Source organism: Mustela putorius, unplaced genomic scaffold (assembly GCF_011764305.1).
Source record: "Mustela putorius furo isolate JIRA1106 unplaced genomic scaffold, ASM1176430v1.1 tig00000198_pilon_pilon_pilon, whole genome shotgun sequence".
Classification (NCBI taxonomy): domain Eukaryota; kingdom Metazoa; phylum Chordata; class Mammalia; order Carnivora; family Mustelidae; genus Mustela; species Mustela putorius.
Window position 1 is genome coordinate 8514336 of NW_025421311.1, and position 16388 is coordinate 8530723.

The 16388-nt window shown below is 42.9% G+C and overlaps 1 protein-coding gene across 4 annotated transcripts in view; it reads right to left on the reverse strand.

Annotated features, from left to right (window-relative positions):
* Positions 1 to 13709, reverse strand: part of PPP2R1B (protein phosphatase 2 scaffold subunit Abeta) — a 36197-nt gene extending 22488 nt beyond the window's left edge. For all 4 annotated transcript variants that reach the window (XM_013054827.2, XM_004749788.3, XM_004749790.3 and 1 more), the window contains exons 1-10: positions 13551 to 13709; positions 12602 to 12692; positions 12123 to 12223; positions 8217 to 8449; positions 7766 to 7913; positions 3231 to 3386; positions 2905 to 3019; positions 2203 to 2273; positions 1714 to 1848; positions 1029 to 1202 (exon numbers count right to left, since the gene is read on the reverse strand). In XM_013054827.2, coding sequence (XP_012910281.1) covers positions 1029 to 1202; positions 1714 to 1848; positions 2203 to 2273; positions 2905 to 3019; positions 3231 to 3386; positions 7766 to 7913; positions 8217 to 8449; positions 12123 to 12223; positions 12602 to 12692; positions 13551 to 13664 — 1338 coding nt within the window. In that variant the 5' untranslated portion in view covers positions 13665 to 13709. The remainder of the gene's footprint in view (positions 1 to 1028; positions 1203 to 1713; positions 1849 to 2202; positions 2274 to 2904; positions 3020 to 3230; positions 3387 to 7765; positions 7914 to 8216; positions 8450 to 12122; positions 12224 to 12601; positions 12693 to 13550) is intronic.
* Positions 13710 to 16388: the final 2679 nt, after the last annotated feature.

Below are 16388 nucleotides of genomic sequence, written 5' to 3' on the forward strand. Positions count from 1 at the left end.
CAGAACAAACACTTCACCTGACCCGATAAGCTATTCACTGATACATCTGGCATCTGTTTTGAGTGAGACACTTCAAATTTTATAAAACATAATGCCACCAACATGCACAGGACACACTTCACAAACTTAGTATGTCAAAGTAGGCAACAAATTCAGTGGTCCAAGAAAAAAAAAAAATTAATCCCACACGCTGTGACCTCAAAGTAATGGAAGGAGGTGAGAGAGGACACACACTGCAGAACGTTAGCTGTCAACTGACAAAGTGCAGGAACTTCTTCAAAAAATACTCAGGTATTCATTCATTCAACATTCAACAGATGTTATGTGCCTAATTCCCACCGGGTTCTGCCAAGCACTGCAAGGGAGACGCTCCACACAGCAGCAGCCCCGAAGAGCTCACTCATCTCTCTCCAGCTAGAGGTCAACAGCACGTGCTACCAACACCGTATGCGCATATCAAACCTGACCTCGGGCACTTAATAAAAGAGACAGAAAGGATGGGCTATAATACCAAGCACTGAAATTTTAATTAATGTGATGATCAGAGTAAAGCTAATCATGAAACTGAAAACTGGAACACGTAATGTGATAATGTGATCTCTAGCCTCCAGACTTTGTACTCCGTTCCTCTGTGACAAAGCCTCAACTCCCTTCCACCAGAATGCAGGAAAAAGGGTCATCAGGGACATTTTGCTTAGAAAATAGGCAAACAGCTGCCGTGAGCAAAAAGCAAAGTTCTTTTCTCAGTTCAATATTCCTTCAGAGACACTAAACATCAGACTATGTTATTTACTTATCAAGACACTGATTCTTTCTGGCTTTGCTTTTAGGTAGTGATAGGGTGAAATATGTTTCTCTAACAGCCCTTCACTAGCAGCAGAATATAAAAACTACCCTACAGGCAACTAAGTCAGTTGCATGCATCTAAATGATCACAACCTTGTGAGCTCCATGGGCCTCCTCCATGCCACCATCAGTCCACCCTGCAATCAAGGTGACCCGTCACTCCGTGCGGCGCGCACACTCACCAGCTGGCCCGCCAGCAGCGGCATATACTCAATGATGGCCAGCCGGACCCTCCACTTGGCATCTTCAGCCAGCTCCACGATGGCAGGAAGGAGAGACTGAGAGAGCTGACGGATCCCAATCACTTCATTTACACAGTCCAAGTTAGAGATGATATTCAAACGAACTTCTGGACACTGCAAATACACAAGTCCCAAAGAACACATAAGAATCAAGTTCTCTGCCCGATATTCTATTGTCACAATAAGGCAAAAACTGCCTTGAGGATTAAATCTAATAATACATGCAAATAATAATACATTTACGATCATGTCTGACAGACAGTCTGACTGAGTAAATGTTAGCCATCATTACAACTTTGATGCTATTATATTTAAATTTAAATTAAAAACATTCAAAACAAAAGCTACAGCAGCTTTAAAGGGAAGACACCAGTGCGTCTCAGAAGGAATCAGGCAGCGAGGACACAAAGACATTTTCAGGTCTGCATCAATGGCTCCTTGTGCTCATTTCCTGCAGACTTGTAACTCCATACCCAAACACAGGAATTGTCCCTGGTTTAAAATAAGCTACCTTTTTTTTTAATCCCTTCATCCCTGCTTCGAGTTCTATTTTAGTGAAACCCCAAACCAAAACCAAACCAAATCACTGACTACCAAAGGCAACAGAATATTTAGCCAGACTCACCTCATCCTTTAACTGAGCTAAAAAAAGAGGTAGAAGATGTTCAATGGTATTCTCTTTGCCCAAAATGGTAGACAATCCCATAATTACAGAAGCTAGAGCCGATTTGACATGTTGATTTGTATCAGATACTAATTCCTAAAATAAAATCAAAATTAAAAGCCTTTCTTTTGTGGCAAGACAACAGAAACTTCCATACCATCACCCAAGGAACTTAAAGAGACAGCACTATTTCAATATTGATTAGTTCATCAATTTCCAAGCCATCTGTTAGATAATAGAAACCTATGCACCACAGAGCATTTTATAATTACAAACGCTAATAAGTAACAAACAACAGCATCATATTAACATGACTATCCCAATCATCCCCTATCCACCCTTAAACTCAAAGAGCTTTAAACTAAAACAAAGAAACAAGAAAACTGAAGTAAAGTTTACCTTGTAATGTAAAGGGCAAGGTGGAACAAAAAATAACCTAATTAGGTTTACCTTTATAAAGGGCAGAATTTGATTCATAATTATGGTCTCTCTACCTTCAGTGGGCAAGTTCTCACAAAGTTCTGAAAGAGAGAAATAGAAAAAATTACTAATGCTTACACAGAGCCCTTTACAAGCAGCCAGGTTTATCAGCAGTTGCAACTTAAATCAAATCATGTTTAAGCAAATAAGCTCCACGAGGGGAAAATAGCTCTTATTCTAGATGAAATTTTCATCAATCTATATGCCATATACACCAATCTAACCTGCTAAGGCATCGTTTGTTACAAAAACAAAATAAAATGGCTATTTGGTTTTATTTTTTTTTAAATATTTTTAATTTTATTGTTCTTTTATTTTTTTTTAAGATTTTATTTATTTATTTGACAGATAGAGATCACAAGTAGGCAGAGAGGCAGGTAGAGAGAGACAGAGAGAAGAAGAAGCAGACTCCCCGCTGAGCTTGAGCAGAGAATCCAATGCAGGGCTCGATCCCAGGACCCTGGGATCATGACCCAAGACAAAGGCAGAGACCCAGGCGACCCGGCTATTTGGTTTTAAATATAAAAGGAGCAGCCTTGTCCAACAACGTGACATTCCTACACAACGAAATCACCATATCCCACAACAAAAACCATACAAAATTCAGTGACATTTAAAAAAAATGCACCAAAATGAATGATATATCCCGCAACATAAATTGAACTCCTTAACCTTTTACTTTGTGGGCAGCAGCTGCTCGGACTTCAGCTTCACAGTCTTTAAGTAGGTTCTGAAAGGCGGGGATGAGGTCATTTAGGGTGATTTTAGGACCCACAGCTTTCTGGAGCTATAAAAAAATTTGTACAGGTTTTAATGTATACTAACAAGTTAATTAACATGAACAAAACAAAACAGTGTAACCTTCAAATATGTTTTTGCTACAAGCACTTCCAATTCAGAAGAATTAATTCAGAAACTTTTGGTATGCAGCAAATCTGTGGGTTTGGAGTGCTTTTTTTTCTCGTAGCACTTAGAAAATGTCAGTACAATAATTTTACCTCTGAAAACTTGTCAGCTACCATGTAGCGAACCCTCCAAGATTTATCTTCTGCTGCTTGCCGAAGTGTAGGCATCACCAAAGCCTCGAGGTCATCCTGAGACAGTAACTGGGCAATGCTGACACAAGCTTCTACAGCTAGGAGACGCACTGAATCCTAAAGGAACAAAATTTCTTTGTTAAACAAAATTTACGGAGAGCCACAGGGCAGTATATATATGTGTGGTGTGGGGCAATGCTATAGGTGTTGTTCAAAGGAGAAACAAAAAAACACTATACACAGCTTCACATTTTTATGTCTTAAAACATACTTTGCCTGGAATAGCGTATCAAAGCCATCAAAGTAGAAAAGACCTTGTTCTAGAGTCAACAGTAAAGTAATTCCCTTAGCCAAAATGCAGAGTTTTTATTAATGAAAATGTAAAAATTAAATGGAAAAAAAAAAGAGAACATTTTAATGATGTCTTCAAGGCCTTCCTATAGTAAGTTGTTAAGGGATAAAAAAGTGAAAACTATACTTGAACCAAACTGCTTAACAGATCACAACAAAAATAAGAGAATAAGGGGTAGGGAAACAGGAAGCTCAGCTGTCAAATAAACAGTTTGGGGTGGCAGTGACAGTAGGCATGAGATGATGACTTGGAAAGAAATATACAAAAAAACAAAATAGTAATAAAAAAAAAAAACAAAAAAACCCCACTGGATTAGAATGTTGAGAGTCCGGGACAGAGTAACTTTGAGGTAGCCAAGCCTCGAAAAATGCACCAAAAAATTTTAGAAAGGTATGAGATTAAGGAACTCAACTTCCCAAACATAATTTGCCACGTGTCAACCTGATACCCAAGTGTCCCTTGGGCAAGTAGAAATATACAATTAGACAAATCAATGAGAAGTTAGGAATTGATATTATAGCTTTGGGAATCATAAATATGTAATAGAAACTAAAAATATATAAACATAAGCACACAGGAGAAAGACCAAAAATGTGAATAGTGTATGTGCATATACGATTATGTATTTTTATAAATATATATAACATACACATACATACATACGAGAGGTAAGTGACTCCAACTTCTCAAAATATTACAAATTTTAAAAATTATTCATCAACAATAATTTACTATATGCCCAGCACATTCACTCCTCTATCCAAAAGAACAAGCAAAAAAAAAAAAAAAAAAAGCAGACTAGGTTACTAGGTTCTTGGTAGTAGCTATACAAATATTTTTGGAATCCAAAAACAATGCTAAATCAAGCGACTACTATCATCTATGGAAATATGTACCAATAAATATTTGTTAATCAATTACTTTTCTCCCTATACCCTGTCCTCTATCTTAGCACCATTCAGCCAGTTTGGGCTCAAACCAAAGATCAACGTCTCCTTGATTGCTCCTCCTTTCATCCCATCCAATCCCATCGTAGTCCTAATGATGCTGCCTCTAAACTTGTCTCCAGATTCTCTCCACCTTCACTGTACCATTTTAGTTCACCACGTGTCTTGCCTGAGTTACTGTAAAAGTCTCCTAAATGGTCCTGCTGTTTCTAATCTCGGCCCTGTCCCTTATAATTTGGCTTCTGGCCAGAAGCCAGAATGTTCTTTTTAAAATGTAAACTACATCAAGTCACACCACCCCTGCTTAAAATCTATGGGTATTCTCGCTGCACCTAGAATAAGAAATCCAAACTCTATACCTTGACTTACAGGGCGTCCGCCTGCCTATCTTCTCCAACCTCAGAGCCCATCAGAGACCCGATCACCCACTATGTTCCAACCCTCGTGTCCTCTCCTCCTGGAATTCTCTTTTCCTGGAGTTCTGGCACTCCAGGAAAGGGTATGGCTGGCATTCTTCCACAGAGTCCTTCTCTAACTAACCAGTCTAGATGAATGCCCTATAATCACTATTATGTCTCCCTACTTTATTTTCATCATGGCATTTATCACTGTTAATGCTTACTGATCTGTTAATATTATCTGTTTTCCTTCATCAAAATGAGAGAAGGGCCTCTGTATGCCTTCTTAACACTGGATCCCAACACCAGAACAGTGCCTGATATGTAGCAGATAATCAATAAATATTTTTTCAGTGAATGAATAAGCCAAGAACAGTAATTCTAACCACGGTCAGACGAAATATACATACACACATTTTACAACTGAGCACTTAATATTTTTTCTAATATATCAAAACGAGAAATTACATGCCTCTTAACAAAAAATACAATCCCACATATGAAGTGGTCTTATCACCCCAAAGATACCAAATCTAAATCTCATTAAGCCTCTAGATCAGGGATGGGGCAAACATTGGCCAAACCCAGGACTGCAGCTACTTTACGTAGATTAAGATTTACTGGGGATGCCTGGGTGGCTCAGTTGGTTGGACAACTGCCTTTGGCTCAGGTCATGATCCTGGAGTCCCGGGATCGAGTCCCGCATCGGGCTCCCAGCTCCATGGGGAGTCTGCTTCTCTCTCTGACCTTCTCCTCGTTAATGCTCTCTCTCACTGTCTCTCTCTCAAGTAAATAAATAAAATCTTTAAAAAAAAAAAAAAAAAAGATTTACTGGAACACCACCATGCCCATTTGTTTACACACTACAGTACTTTTGTGCTGCAACAGCAGATTTGAGTGGTTACAACAGAAACCCACTCACAAAGCCAAAAATATTTACTAACTGGCCCTTTACAGAAAAAGTTTGCAAACCCTCCCCCCCACACTAGATTCAACTAACCACTTGCAGGAAATACAGAAGACAAAGGAAAACGTTACATTAGACCACGGGAAGCATAATTAATAAAATCCGAAATGAAGACTCTAAAGCCATCTGTCCAATGTAGTAACCACTACCCACCTGTGGCTTTAGAGCACATGAAATGTGGCTAGTGTCACATGTTCAAGTGATCATTATTTTGGACATACGGTTAAATAAAATAAATTATTAAAATTAATTTCCCATTTTTTACTTTTTGAAGTAATAAATGTACAGAGAAGTTAAGAAATGGTTACCACCAAAGTCAAGATAAAGTGTTATCTGAAGCAGGCAGGGAGCTGGTGTGTTTGGGAGGGAATGTGTGGTAGGCTTCTAGGCAGAAGTTGTCGAAGTTCTGTTTGCTAATAAGATGACATTATCTTATTCAGGGGGTTGTATATTTTGTGCTCTTTTCTGTATGCAATTTTAATAACATTTTTAAATTATTTTGGAAAGGAAGATCTACCATTTCCATCTAAAATCTGAAAATTACGCTCATCAGTATGTGTCTGGCTGGTGCTCTTGGTCCTACACATGTGGAGTGATTCTAGGATAGACAGTACACAAATTAAAACCCCAAAAGGATCTTCTAGAGACTAGAAACTCTGGCGGTGGATCCTCCGAGCCATTGAGACAGGCAGTACAGCCTGGATGTGAAGGCTGTAAACTCTGGAGCCAAACTGCCTAGATTCCAATCCCATCTCTACTACTGCTGATTCTGAGACCCTGAAAAAGTGACCTCAATTTTTTCTGTTTTCCTAATATGTAAAATGGCATATCTATCTCATGGGGCTGTTGTGAGGACCAAGTGTTTCTTTTATGTACCCCCCCCCTTAAGACAGGCTGAAAAAAATTACATACTTAATGTAGGTGCTCCTTATTGTTCTTATTTCTACCCCCAAAAGATACAGATCTTTCATACATTTAGAATTGCTATTACAGGGGTGCCTGGGTGGCTCAGTGGGTTAAGCCTCTGCCTTCGGTTCAGGTCATGATCTCAGGGTCTTGGGATCCAGCTCTGCATCAGGATCTCTGCTCGGCAGGGAGCCTGCTTCCCCCCCCCCCCCACCCGCCTCTGTGCCTACTGCTCTGCCTGTTTGTGACTTCTTTCTCGGTCAAATAAATAAGTTTAAAAAAAAAGAATTACTATTACACAAAGTCACCTTATACACTCATCCAGAGGATATAGAGGGTCAAAGAGCCTTCTCAACACATGCTATGCTTGTTTATCTGAAAGTCAAAAATTCTAAGCAACATTACTTCCCCCATGACTGGCTGCAATGCACAAAGGTATGTTACCCCTTAACATAGCTTTGGTTTTCCCTCCTAACATAGCTCCATTTTTTCCATTAAGATTTTATTCATTTATTTGACAGGAAGAGAGAGAGCACATGCACATGTGAGCACAAGCTGGGAGAGTGGCAGGCAGAGGGAAAGGGAGAAGCAGACACCCTGCTGAGCAGGGATTCCCAACATGGGGCTCAATTCCAGGACCCCAGGATCATGACCTGAGCCCAGGGCAGCTGCTTCACCAACTCGGCCACCCAGTGCCCTCCCATCTACTCTTTGACTCTTCTATTAACCACTGCTAATGTGAGAGAAAATCATGGTCTGGTTAAGAAAGAAATATAAGGATACTGAGATGGGTCACATTAAACTTTATCCAGCCCAGACTTAAGTATTATTTTGGCAAAAAGGATCCTAACATGAGAACCAAAACTCCCCTTAAAACATTAGAGAGGAGTATATCCATTTACCTTAAATAGGAAAGGTTAACTTACCTGTTCATCTGAAGCTAGATTAGTGAACAGTGGAACAATTTCACTTTTCACACTGTCTAATTCCAAAACTTTTGCAAATTCGCCCAGTTTGGAAGCAGCAGCACGTCGTACCATTGGAGTATCATCTGAGCACAAGGAACGGAAGTGCCTGGACCGGATCAAATAATGAACATATTTCCTGTCAAACACCACTGATTAAACACCTCCAACACACACACGCACACAGACACACAGCCATTTTAGTGGTTTTCTCTCACAAACAGCAGTGGTTCTACTCACGGAAGTAACAAATATAAAACCACTAGTACATTCAACTGAGTAATAGTCATGTCCCCTCTTCTCCCATCCTGCTATCGGCCACTCACTGGTAACAGGGTATTATCGTGTAAATTGTTAGCTACGAGTTCCCAATAATCCCAAATAACTAAAAAAAAAAACCACCAGATCTTACTGTCTAATTTCTGCTTTGACAGCACTGGAAGCCCTGGGATAGCAAACGCTGAACAAACCACACGCAGATGTGCGAGAGGTGAACCAGTCCCCACTCGCCAAGCGCTTCACCAGAGGTACAAAATGAGCTTCCAGAGCAACAGAAGTATGCTCCTGGGAGATCTGCCTCAGGGACTCCACAGCCTTGTCTCGAACCACAGTCTCTTCCACAGTCGCCAGACTTTCCAAAGGAGGCTGAAAAGACCAAAAAGGAAAATAAGAGAAGAAAACTTAAGGAATCAGGTTAGCTACAGATTATCACCTTTGAAAGTGACTGAAGGGAGGTGGTACATGTAAGCAGAATGTTAGCTACAGCACACCAAATGGTTACTTTCAGTTCACACAGTGATAACATATGGCGTGTCCAACCTGAAGACACGACTTCTATAGGACAGCCAAGATCTCATGTCCCAGATGGCAATTCCCAGATGGTGTCTACAAATGACACAGTGGAGACTTGACACAATATTAATATTACCGCAAGCTGAATGACTAGGTTTAAAAGATTTGGAGCCAAATTCAGATAAGATCATGTTTATTTCCTCAAGAGTAAATGCAAAAACATCAGCACCACAATTACATAATGACATCTCATCAGGCCACGGGGCCCACACAGGCTTTGGAATATTATTCTACCATTCCTGGAAATGCAAGTAACCCTTGTCCACTAGCTCCACACCATCAACTTATCTAGCATAGGAAAGGCTGAGAACAGAACCTCTTTCTTCAGAATACATTCGGAATCTCATGAGCCAAACACAGAGCAGAAGTCACTGACAGAATGATGAACAATACAGACATGGTGGGAATCCTTGTTTGCAGTTTCAGAAATAGAGGAGGCCAAAAGGGCTGGTCTGGACCAGGATCGGTAAGTGAAGAGGACACAGAGCAGCGAAAAGTGCAAGAGGGCTGGCTCTCCGAACCACTACTTCCCTAGGTGTACATTTGAGCTAGGTATATTCAGCATAGCCATGAGCTGCAAATGTTAAAGACAAAATCCACATACAGAACTAACCAAGAGCGTGAAAGAGAATTAGGAGTCAACCTAATGAGTCTACCTAATAATACATTTCAAAAATTGTTTGATACACACAGAAGTAGAAAGTACTCAACTTTCCTAAGAGGTATTTCAGGAGCCCTTTGAAAAGATACTGCTTTCTTACTTGCTTACGAATGCCTCTCGTTATCTACCCTGGCCGTCACCTTGCTCCTCTCATGCAGTATCCCTGGACGGTCTCTATCACAACTCCAACATAAGGCCAAGCTCCCGAGAATCAATCAGGAGTTGTCTCTGGATTTGAATTCTGCCTATTTCTCTGGGCCCTCTCCCTACGGCCCCCCCTCCCATCCCTGTGTACTCTGGCTCAATACACCAGCAAGGCAACCTCTTTCACACTTCCAAAGCCCTCAATCAATGGATTACTGCTGCACTGTAGCACTGAGGACAGAAGAAAAAGAAGGCAGATAGGTTCCTTGCTCTAGCAAACTTTATATTCTAGGGTAGAAAGACAACTGATCAAGAAAACAATCATATGGGGAGGAGTACTCTGTGAAGAAATAGAATAGGATGATGTGGTAACAGGTGACTAGGAGGCAATTTCAGGTTGGGTGTTTAGAGAGAGGCCTCTCTGAGAATGCATTGAAGCTGATCTCTGAATGACAAGGAAGCAGCCACCAGAAGCTCAAAGAATATTAGAGGGAATACCCAGGGCAATAATCATAAGGCTTTATTCAAAGAACAGAAAAAAGACCACTATAAATAGAATGAGGTTATATGGAGCGCCTGGGAGGCTCAGGGGGTTCTTTGCCTTCGGCTCAGGTCATGATCCCCAGGTCCTGGGATCAAGCCCCGCATCAGGCTCTCTGCTCAGCAGGGAGCCTGCTTCCTCCTCTCTCTCTACCTGCCTCTGTCTACTTGTGAGCTTTCTCTCTGTCAAATAAATAAATAAAATATTTGTGAAAAAAATAGAATGAGGTTATCAAAAGGGAACACGACATGAAATAAATTCATAGAGACAGCTTATTCCATAGTTTACAAAACCTAAGGTAGGAATTTGGATTTTCTAAGCACCAAGGCAGGAAGTGATCCATTCGCTGGGTGAAGAGTGAACCGGAGGGAGAGGGTGGGAGGCAAGAGCGGAAGGCAACTGGTCAGGACGTTACTACAGTAGTCTCGTGGGACGATCATCAGGTCTAGGAAGATAAGAGGAAGGGAGGGCGAGGTAGTAGTGGGGAGGAAGGAAACTGAACTCATTTGAACTGTATACAGAATCTATAGGAATTATTCGTGCACTGAATGTGGAAAATGAGGGAAAGAGGATGCAAGAATGTCTTCTAGGTTTTGGCTTCTCCAAGTGGGTAGACAGTGATGCTATTTGCTGAGACAGACCACTAAATGGGAGGCATACTTTAGGGAGAAAATGGAGTTGTTTCAGGCATGTTAAATTTGAAATGCCTGTTTGACAGCCAAGTGGAAAAATCACAGGCAGATATGTGGAGAGATACAAGCAGGTACTTATATTCATGGAGAGGTCAAAAATCACATTTCTACAAAAATCACAAATCAGCATCATACAGATAGCATTTAAGCCATCGGGCATACATCTCTCTCTTGTCCAACTGGTAAATTCCCAGTTATCCTTCAAAACTTAGTCTGGTCATCACCCCCCCACCAAAAAGGTTGTCTCTTACCACCCTGCGTTAATCTTTTTCTCCTTTCTACTATTTAAGTACCCGTATGTGCTTCTATTCTTCCATCCAACACTGTACAGTAACACCTTGTTAACATAGAAAGGCAGAGATCTCACTCCATTCACACTGGTCTTCTTTAACATTAACACTCTAATTTTAATGACTGATACAGTAGGTTCTCAGTAAATGTCACTGAGTTCCCAATCTAACTGAACTCATCAAATCCACAAAGTAAGTCAGAAGCAAACCATAGGCTTATAATCAAAGATAAAAAGCTAATAAACATTTCCAAACATTTTCCAGACTGGTTCAGTCTGGCGAGCATGTGTTTCTTTTTTTTTTTTTTTTTTAAAGATCTTATTTATTTGAGAGAAAGAGAGCACGAGCAAGGAGTTGGAGGGAAGAGGGAGAAGCAGGCTCCCCGTGGAGCAGGGAGCCTGATGCAGGGCTCGTTCCCAGGACCCTGGAATCATGACCTGAGCTGAAGGCAAACACTTAAACGACTGAGGTACCCAGGCACCCCAGAGCATATGGTTCTTGATCCTGGAGTTTTGAGTTCAAGACCCACACTGGTAATATAAGTAATAAGAGATTACTTATATAAAAACTTCAATTAAGAAAGAAAAAAGCCCCATGGGGTGCCTGGGTGGTTCAGTGGATTAAAGCCTCTGCCTTCAGCTCAGGTCATGATCTCAGGGTCCTGGGATCGAGCCCCACATCGGGCTCTCTGCTCAGCAGGGAGCCTGCTTCTCCCCACCCCCCCTCTCTCTACCTGCCTCTCTGCCTACTTGTGATCTCTCTGTGTCAAATAAATAAATAAAATCTTTAAAAAAAAAAAAAAAAGCCCCTAATAAACATTTCCCAAATTATGACATTGCTAGGTGAGAATTAAGATCTCCAATTTTGGGGAGGGGGAGAAGTGCGAGAACCCACAAAAACAAACCCTTTTTCTTCCCATCTCTACACTAACAAGTAAGTCCACAGAGGCAGAAAAGAAAAGAAAAATAAGCTCTTATGCTCGGTCACAAGTACCTACATTATTTGTTTTCCCAACAGCCAACAATGTGACCACCCATAAAAAGATCTGCACTAAAAATCCCATAGTGTCCCTATCACTAAACAATGTATAATTTATGCTGGGAAAGTTCTGGAAAAACGGAAGGCAGAATATACTTACCAGCAAACAGTGGGCAAAGTCAGGACCTCCCACCAGGCCAGTGAAATTTCCCAGTTGCTCAGCAAGAGCTAACAGTACCTCATCCTCATCATAAATTGTATCTGGAAATGACAATAACCCAGTACTCATCAACAAGGATAGCTGCCCAGAATTGGATACTCACACAAAAGTAGAAATAGACTCAAAATTTAACTAGATAGTCCTGTCACAGTCCTAACAGCATTCTGAACCTGTTTCACACAATGAATTAGAAATTGACAATCCCGTATCAATTACCTTCCTTCCCATTAGCTAAATAGTTAATGTTTTAATACATCTGGCCATAAGATATGCCTTGTCTTGCTTCTTTTGTACAGAAAGCATCAGGCTCAGTTTAGTATTTAACAGCATTGGTAACAAATTCTAAAAAAGAGTAAGTTTTGAAAGCCACTGGAAAATGGCAATGGCTATGCCTTTCTTTAAACAAAAAAGTCACAAACCTGTAAGGAATGGCAGCAGTTCCGTTCGCGTCCTTTCTACTCCAAGTGCTAGAGCAATTGTTGATAACTTCTTAATACTGTTGAGACGGAGCTTCAAAAATAAATAAATAAATAGATAGATAGATAAAAGTGCAAAGAGTGAAGTAGACAACTGTGATTTAGACCAAAAGATGAAAGTTGCAAACAGGTAGGATAATGACATACAGTGAGGAGGAGGAAAACTTTCATTTTAGATCTTACCCTATGAGGAACCTTGGGAGCAGTGGGAACACAGCTCCGGTTTAGCCAAAGGAAGGTTTCTTAAGAGCAACAATCAAAGGGCCCATTAAAAGAAGGAAAAAAAAATACCACATCCAGGAAGTGAGACCATTTCAACACGAGAACACTCTTGCTTCGGTGAAGCTGGTGAAATGGCTGAACACAACCCCCGGCTTTCCAAAGAAAAAAGTTACACCAGAGCTGACACACCGACTCTTCTAGGTTATTAAGCCGCCCCACTCTCTATGTGCCCAACAAGCCAGGCCGGTTTCCAAGCCGAGAGGAAGGTTCTCACCCACCTGCTGCTCACAGGGCCCCTCCGGCATCTCTGCAGCCCACTCCAGCCTCCTGGGGCCCGCGCCACCCTCCTCCCAGCGCAGGACCCAACGCGCGTTCCCTCCCAGCACCACCCGGAAGGGGCGCCCCGGCGGGAAGCCGGTGCTCTCACAACCGCCAGGACCGGGTGGGACGCCTCAGGCGCTGGGAGGAGGGGTGCTGCAGAGGCCCCGGGGAAGGTCTGTTCGGGCCAGCGCTGCCCCTCACGGGTCTCTATCCTCCTCCCCATCAAATTTCTTCTCTAAGTCAGCCTCTGCCAAGGCCCCCCAGCCTTCCCCACCGCGGAGCCGGCCTTCCTTCTTCCCCACCACACGCCCAACCAGGCCCGCCTCCACGCCCGGCCCGATTCTAGTACCTGCACGTCCTCGTTGCGGAGCTCGTCAATTAAAACCGCAATCGGATACAGCGAATCGTCTCCATCTCCTCCCGCTGCCCCCGGGCCGGTCCCGGGCCCCGCTGCGCCCGCCATGTTCTTTCTCCTCCGGCTCCTCGCCGACGCCGCCCGCCCCGCGCCCAGGCCCCGCCCCGCGCCCAGGCCCCGCCCCGCGCCCAGGCCCCGCCCCGCGCCCAGGCCCCGCCCCGCGCCCAGGCCCCGCCCCGCGCCCAGGCCCCGCCCCGCGCCCAGGCCCCGCCCCGCGCCCAGGCCCCGCCCCGCGCCCAGGCCCCGCCCCGCGCCCAGGCCCCGCCCCGCGCCCAGGCCCCGCCCCGCGCCCAGGCCGTCAGAACTAAGGCCCAAGCTCCCACTCTGCGGAGGCGGGGGTGCAGAGGCTCGGCCAGGGTGATGGAGGTACCCGCCCGGACCCCGCTGCGCGAGGTGTACGTTTAAACTCCAGAAGGGTGGGCTGAGAAAGCGCATGGAGCCCCCGCATCCTTTACGCAGCCAAAAGAAACAGGGGCAGGAATTCACTTTGCTCATGGTGGACTGAAGGGGTCAGGGACCTACCTGAGTGATGCGAGCTCTGCTCCTAGGACTCTGGGCACACCAAAGAGGATGCCCAAGGCCAGAAGGAAAACAGATTTAGCGCCTCCCCTGACTTCATCCTGGCTCTGAGCCATCGGGTCTCCAGCCCTAATTTCCCCCGCTAGCCTCAAGCTTCCACAGAACCCCTCCACCTCTTCCTCTGGCCTGTGAGCCAGAATTGTATCTGGCTCCTGCTCCGTAAGACAAATAACGCGGGCGGTGAGAGAAAATGAACACTGCTGTCCAAACTCCCCAGTCAATATTTTTTCCGCTTTTTCCATGCAAGCTGTTAAAAACATGCTGCTCTCTTGTTTTTGTGTTTCTTTTCAGTTTGGTACTGGAATGGTGCCTTCTGTTGTTTTTTCTTCCTCCCTCTTTTAGGTCTTTAGCATGCTAGAAGTACAACAATCAAGCAAAACTAGGACAAGCTTTAATCCTTCCAAACTGGGTGGAGTGGCTACTTTGCTTGTACAAGAAAGGCTAAACTGGCCTCCCTAGAACTCCCAGAGTCCTCAAAGGCACCAGGAGGAGGATGTGAGGGTACTAGAGTTTCTTACAAAACTTAATGGAAAGTTTTCCTTTACCCTTCTGAGGGAAGCACAGAAACACCCCCCCTTTTTTGTTCATTTTGGACTATAATTTAAGTGGCTTAGAGTGATAAACTACATATGGTTAACATAAGCTCGGAAATGGTAATGGCAGGTCTGATGAATGAAAACATAAAATTATCAATGAACACAATTTGGGAGACTTTTTTTTTTTCAAAGATTTTATTTATTTATTTGACAGAGATCACAAGTAGGCAGAGAGAGAGGAAGGGAAGCAGGCCCGCTGCTGAGCAGAGAGCCCAATGTGGGACTCAATCCCAGGACCCTGAGATCATGACCTGAGCTGAAGGCAGCAGCTTAACCCACTGAGCCACCCAGGCGCCCCGGGAGACTTTTTTTTTTTTTTTTTAAACACTGCGTTCGTCAGAGTAAACACAGTAGATAGAGACTTGGATAGGAGTGAAAGTTTGGGCACCAATGGACTTGAACAGTAGCTCTCAAATTAAGTCTGTGGATGTATTCTGTAGGGCTTCCATTTGGTTTTCATTTTGGTTATAATTTTTAGATTTATATAAGCATATCCTGGACTATTTGGCTGACCACTTTATAACCAGTATTGCAGCCCTATTTCAAAACTTATGTTCACATGTGTGTTCCACTGTTACTTTTACACCCTTCTAGGATAATGAGAAAAGAACAGAGGTGGATTTAAAATGAAAATGGTGTTTTCATGCCCAAAATGAAAGCCAAATGACACCATGGAAATGTACTGTGGCAACATTTCCAACAGAGGAGTAGTGAGAAAACAGGTGTTACAGGTCACTTGGTGGCACAGGCACATTCGCCTCAAAAGAAACTGAGTGTTCACGGGCAACACCTGAGTCACAATACATGGGATAATTCCGTCTCCTGTGTATCTGATTTGTAGATTTTGGGCTTTTAGTGTATAAGAACTATATATTTAAAAAAACCATATTCCTACTTTAAATTTTCAAGTTTAAGTAACATTGTAATAAAAATCATTTAAGTTGGGGGCACCTGGGTGGCTCAGCTGGTTGAGCGTCTGCCTTCCACTCAGGTCATGCTCCCAGGGTCCTGGAATCGAGCCTTGAGTTGGGCTCCCCACTCGTTAGGGGGACTGCTTCTCCCTCTCCTTCCTGCTCATGCTCTCTCTGTCACTATCTCTGTTTCTCTCTCTTTCAAATGAGTAAATAAATAATCTAAGTTGCCTGAGAGTTTTCACGATTTTTTGTTCCTTTAGAAATGGATCCAAATACCATTCAAGTTGAAAAAAGGGCCAAGAGGTTTTTGGATTTTGTACCTTACCAGTTAGAAGATCGGAGGGTGTTCCTACTGGCATGGTTGGGGGTGGGGGGGGGCGGAATCTGTTCCCTTATACTTGATGTAAAAAGTCTTCAGAAACGGTGGAGGAAGCAAGCAGAGAGAGAAGCACATTTAGTTCCACACATGTCATCATCTACATGTTAGCTCAAGCTTAGATGACCTCATTCTGAACAAAAATTAGCACACTGATTAAACCTGAGCTATTTTGTTTAAAACTCAGATATGCTTTCCTTACCCAAGCACAATGAATTAGATACCTAAGAAATAACTATGATTAAATATGAAATCACAAAGCTGAAAAAAATAGGTGCCAAAAAATTGCCTGGTTTAGAGTCATCAA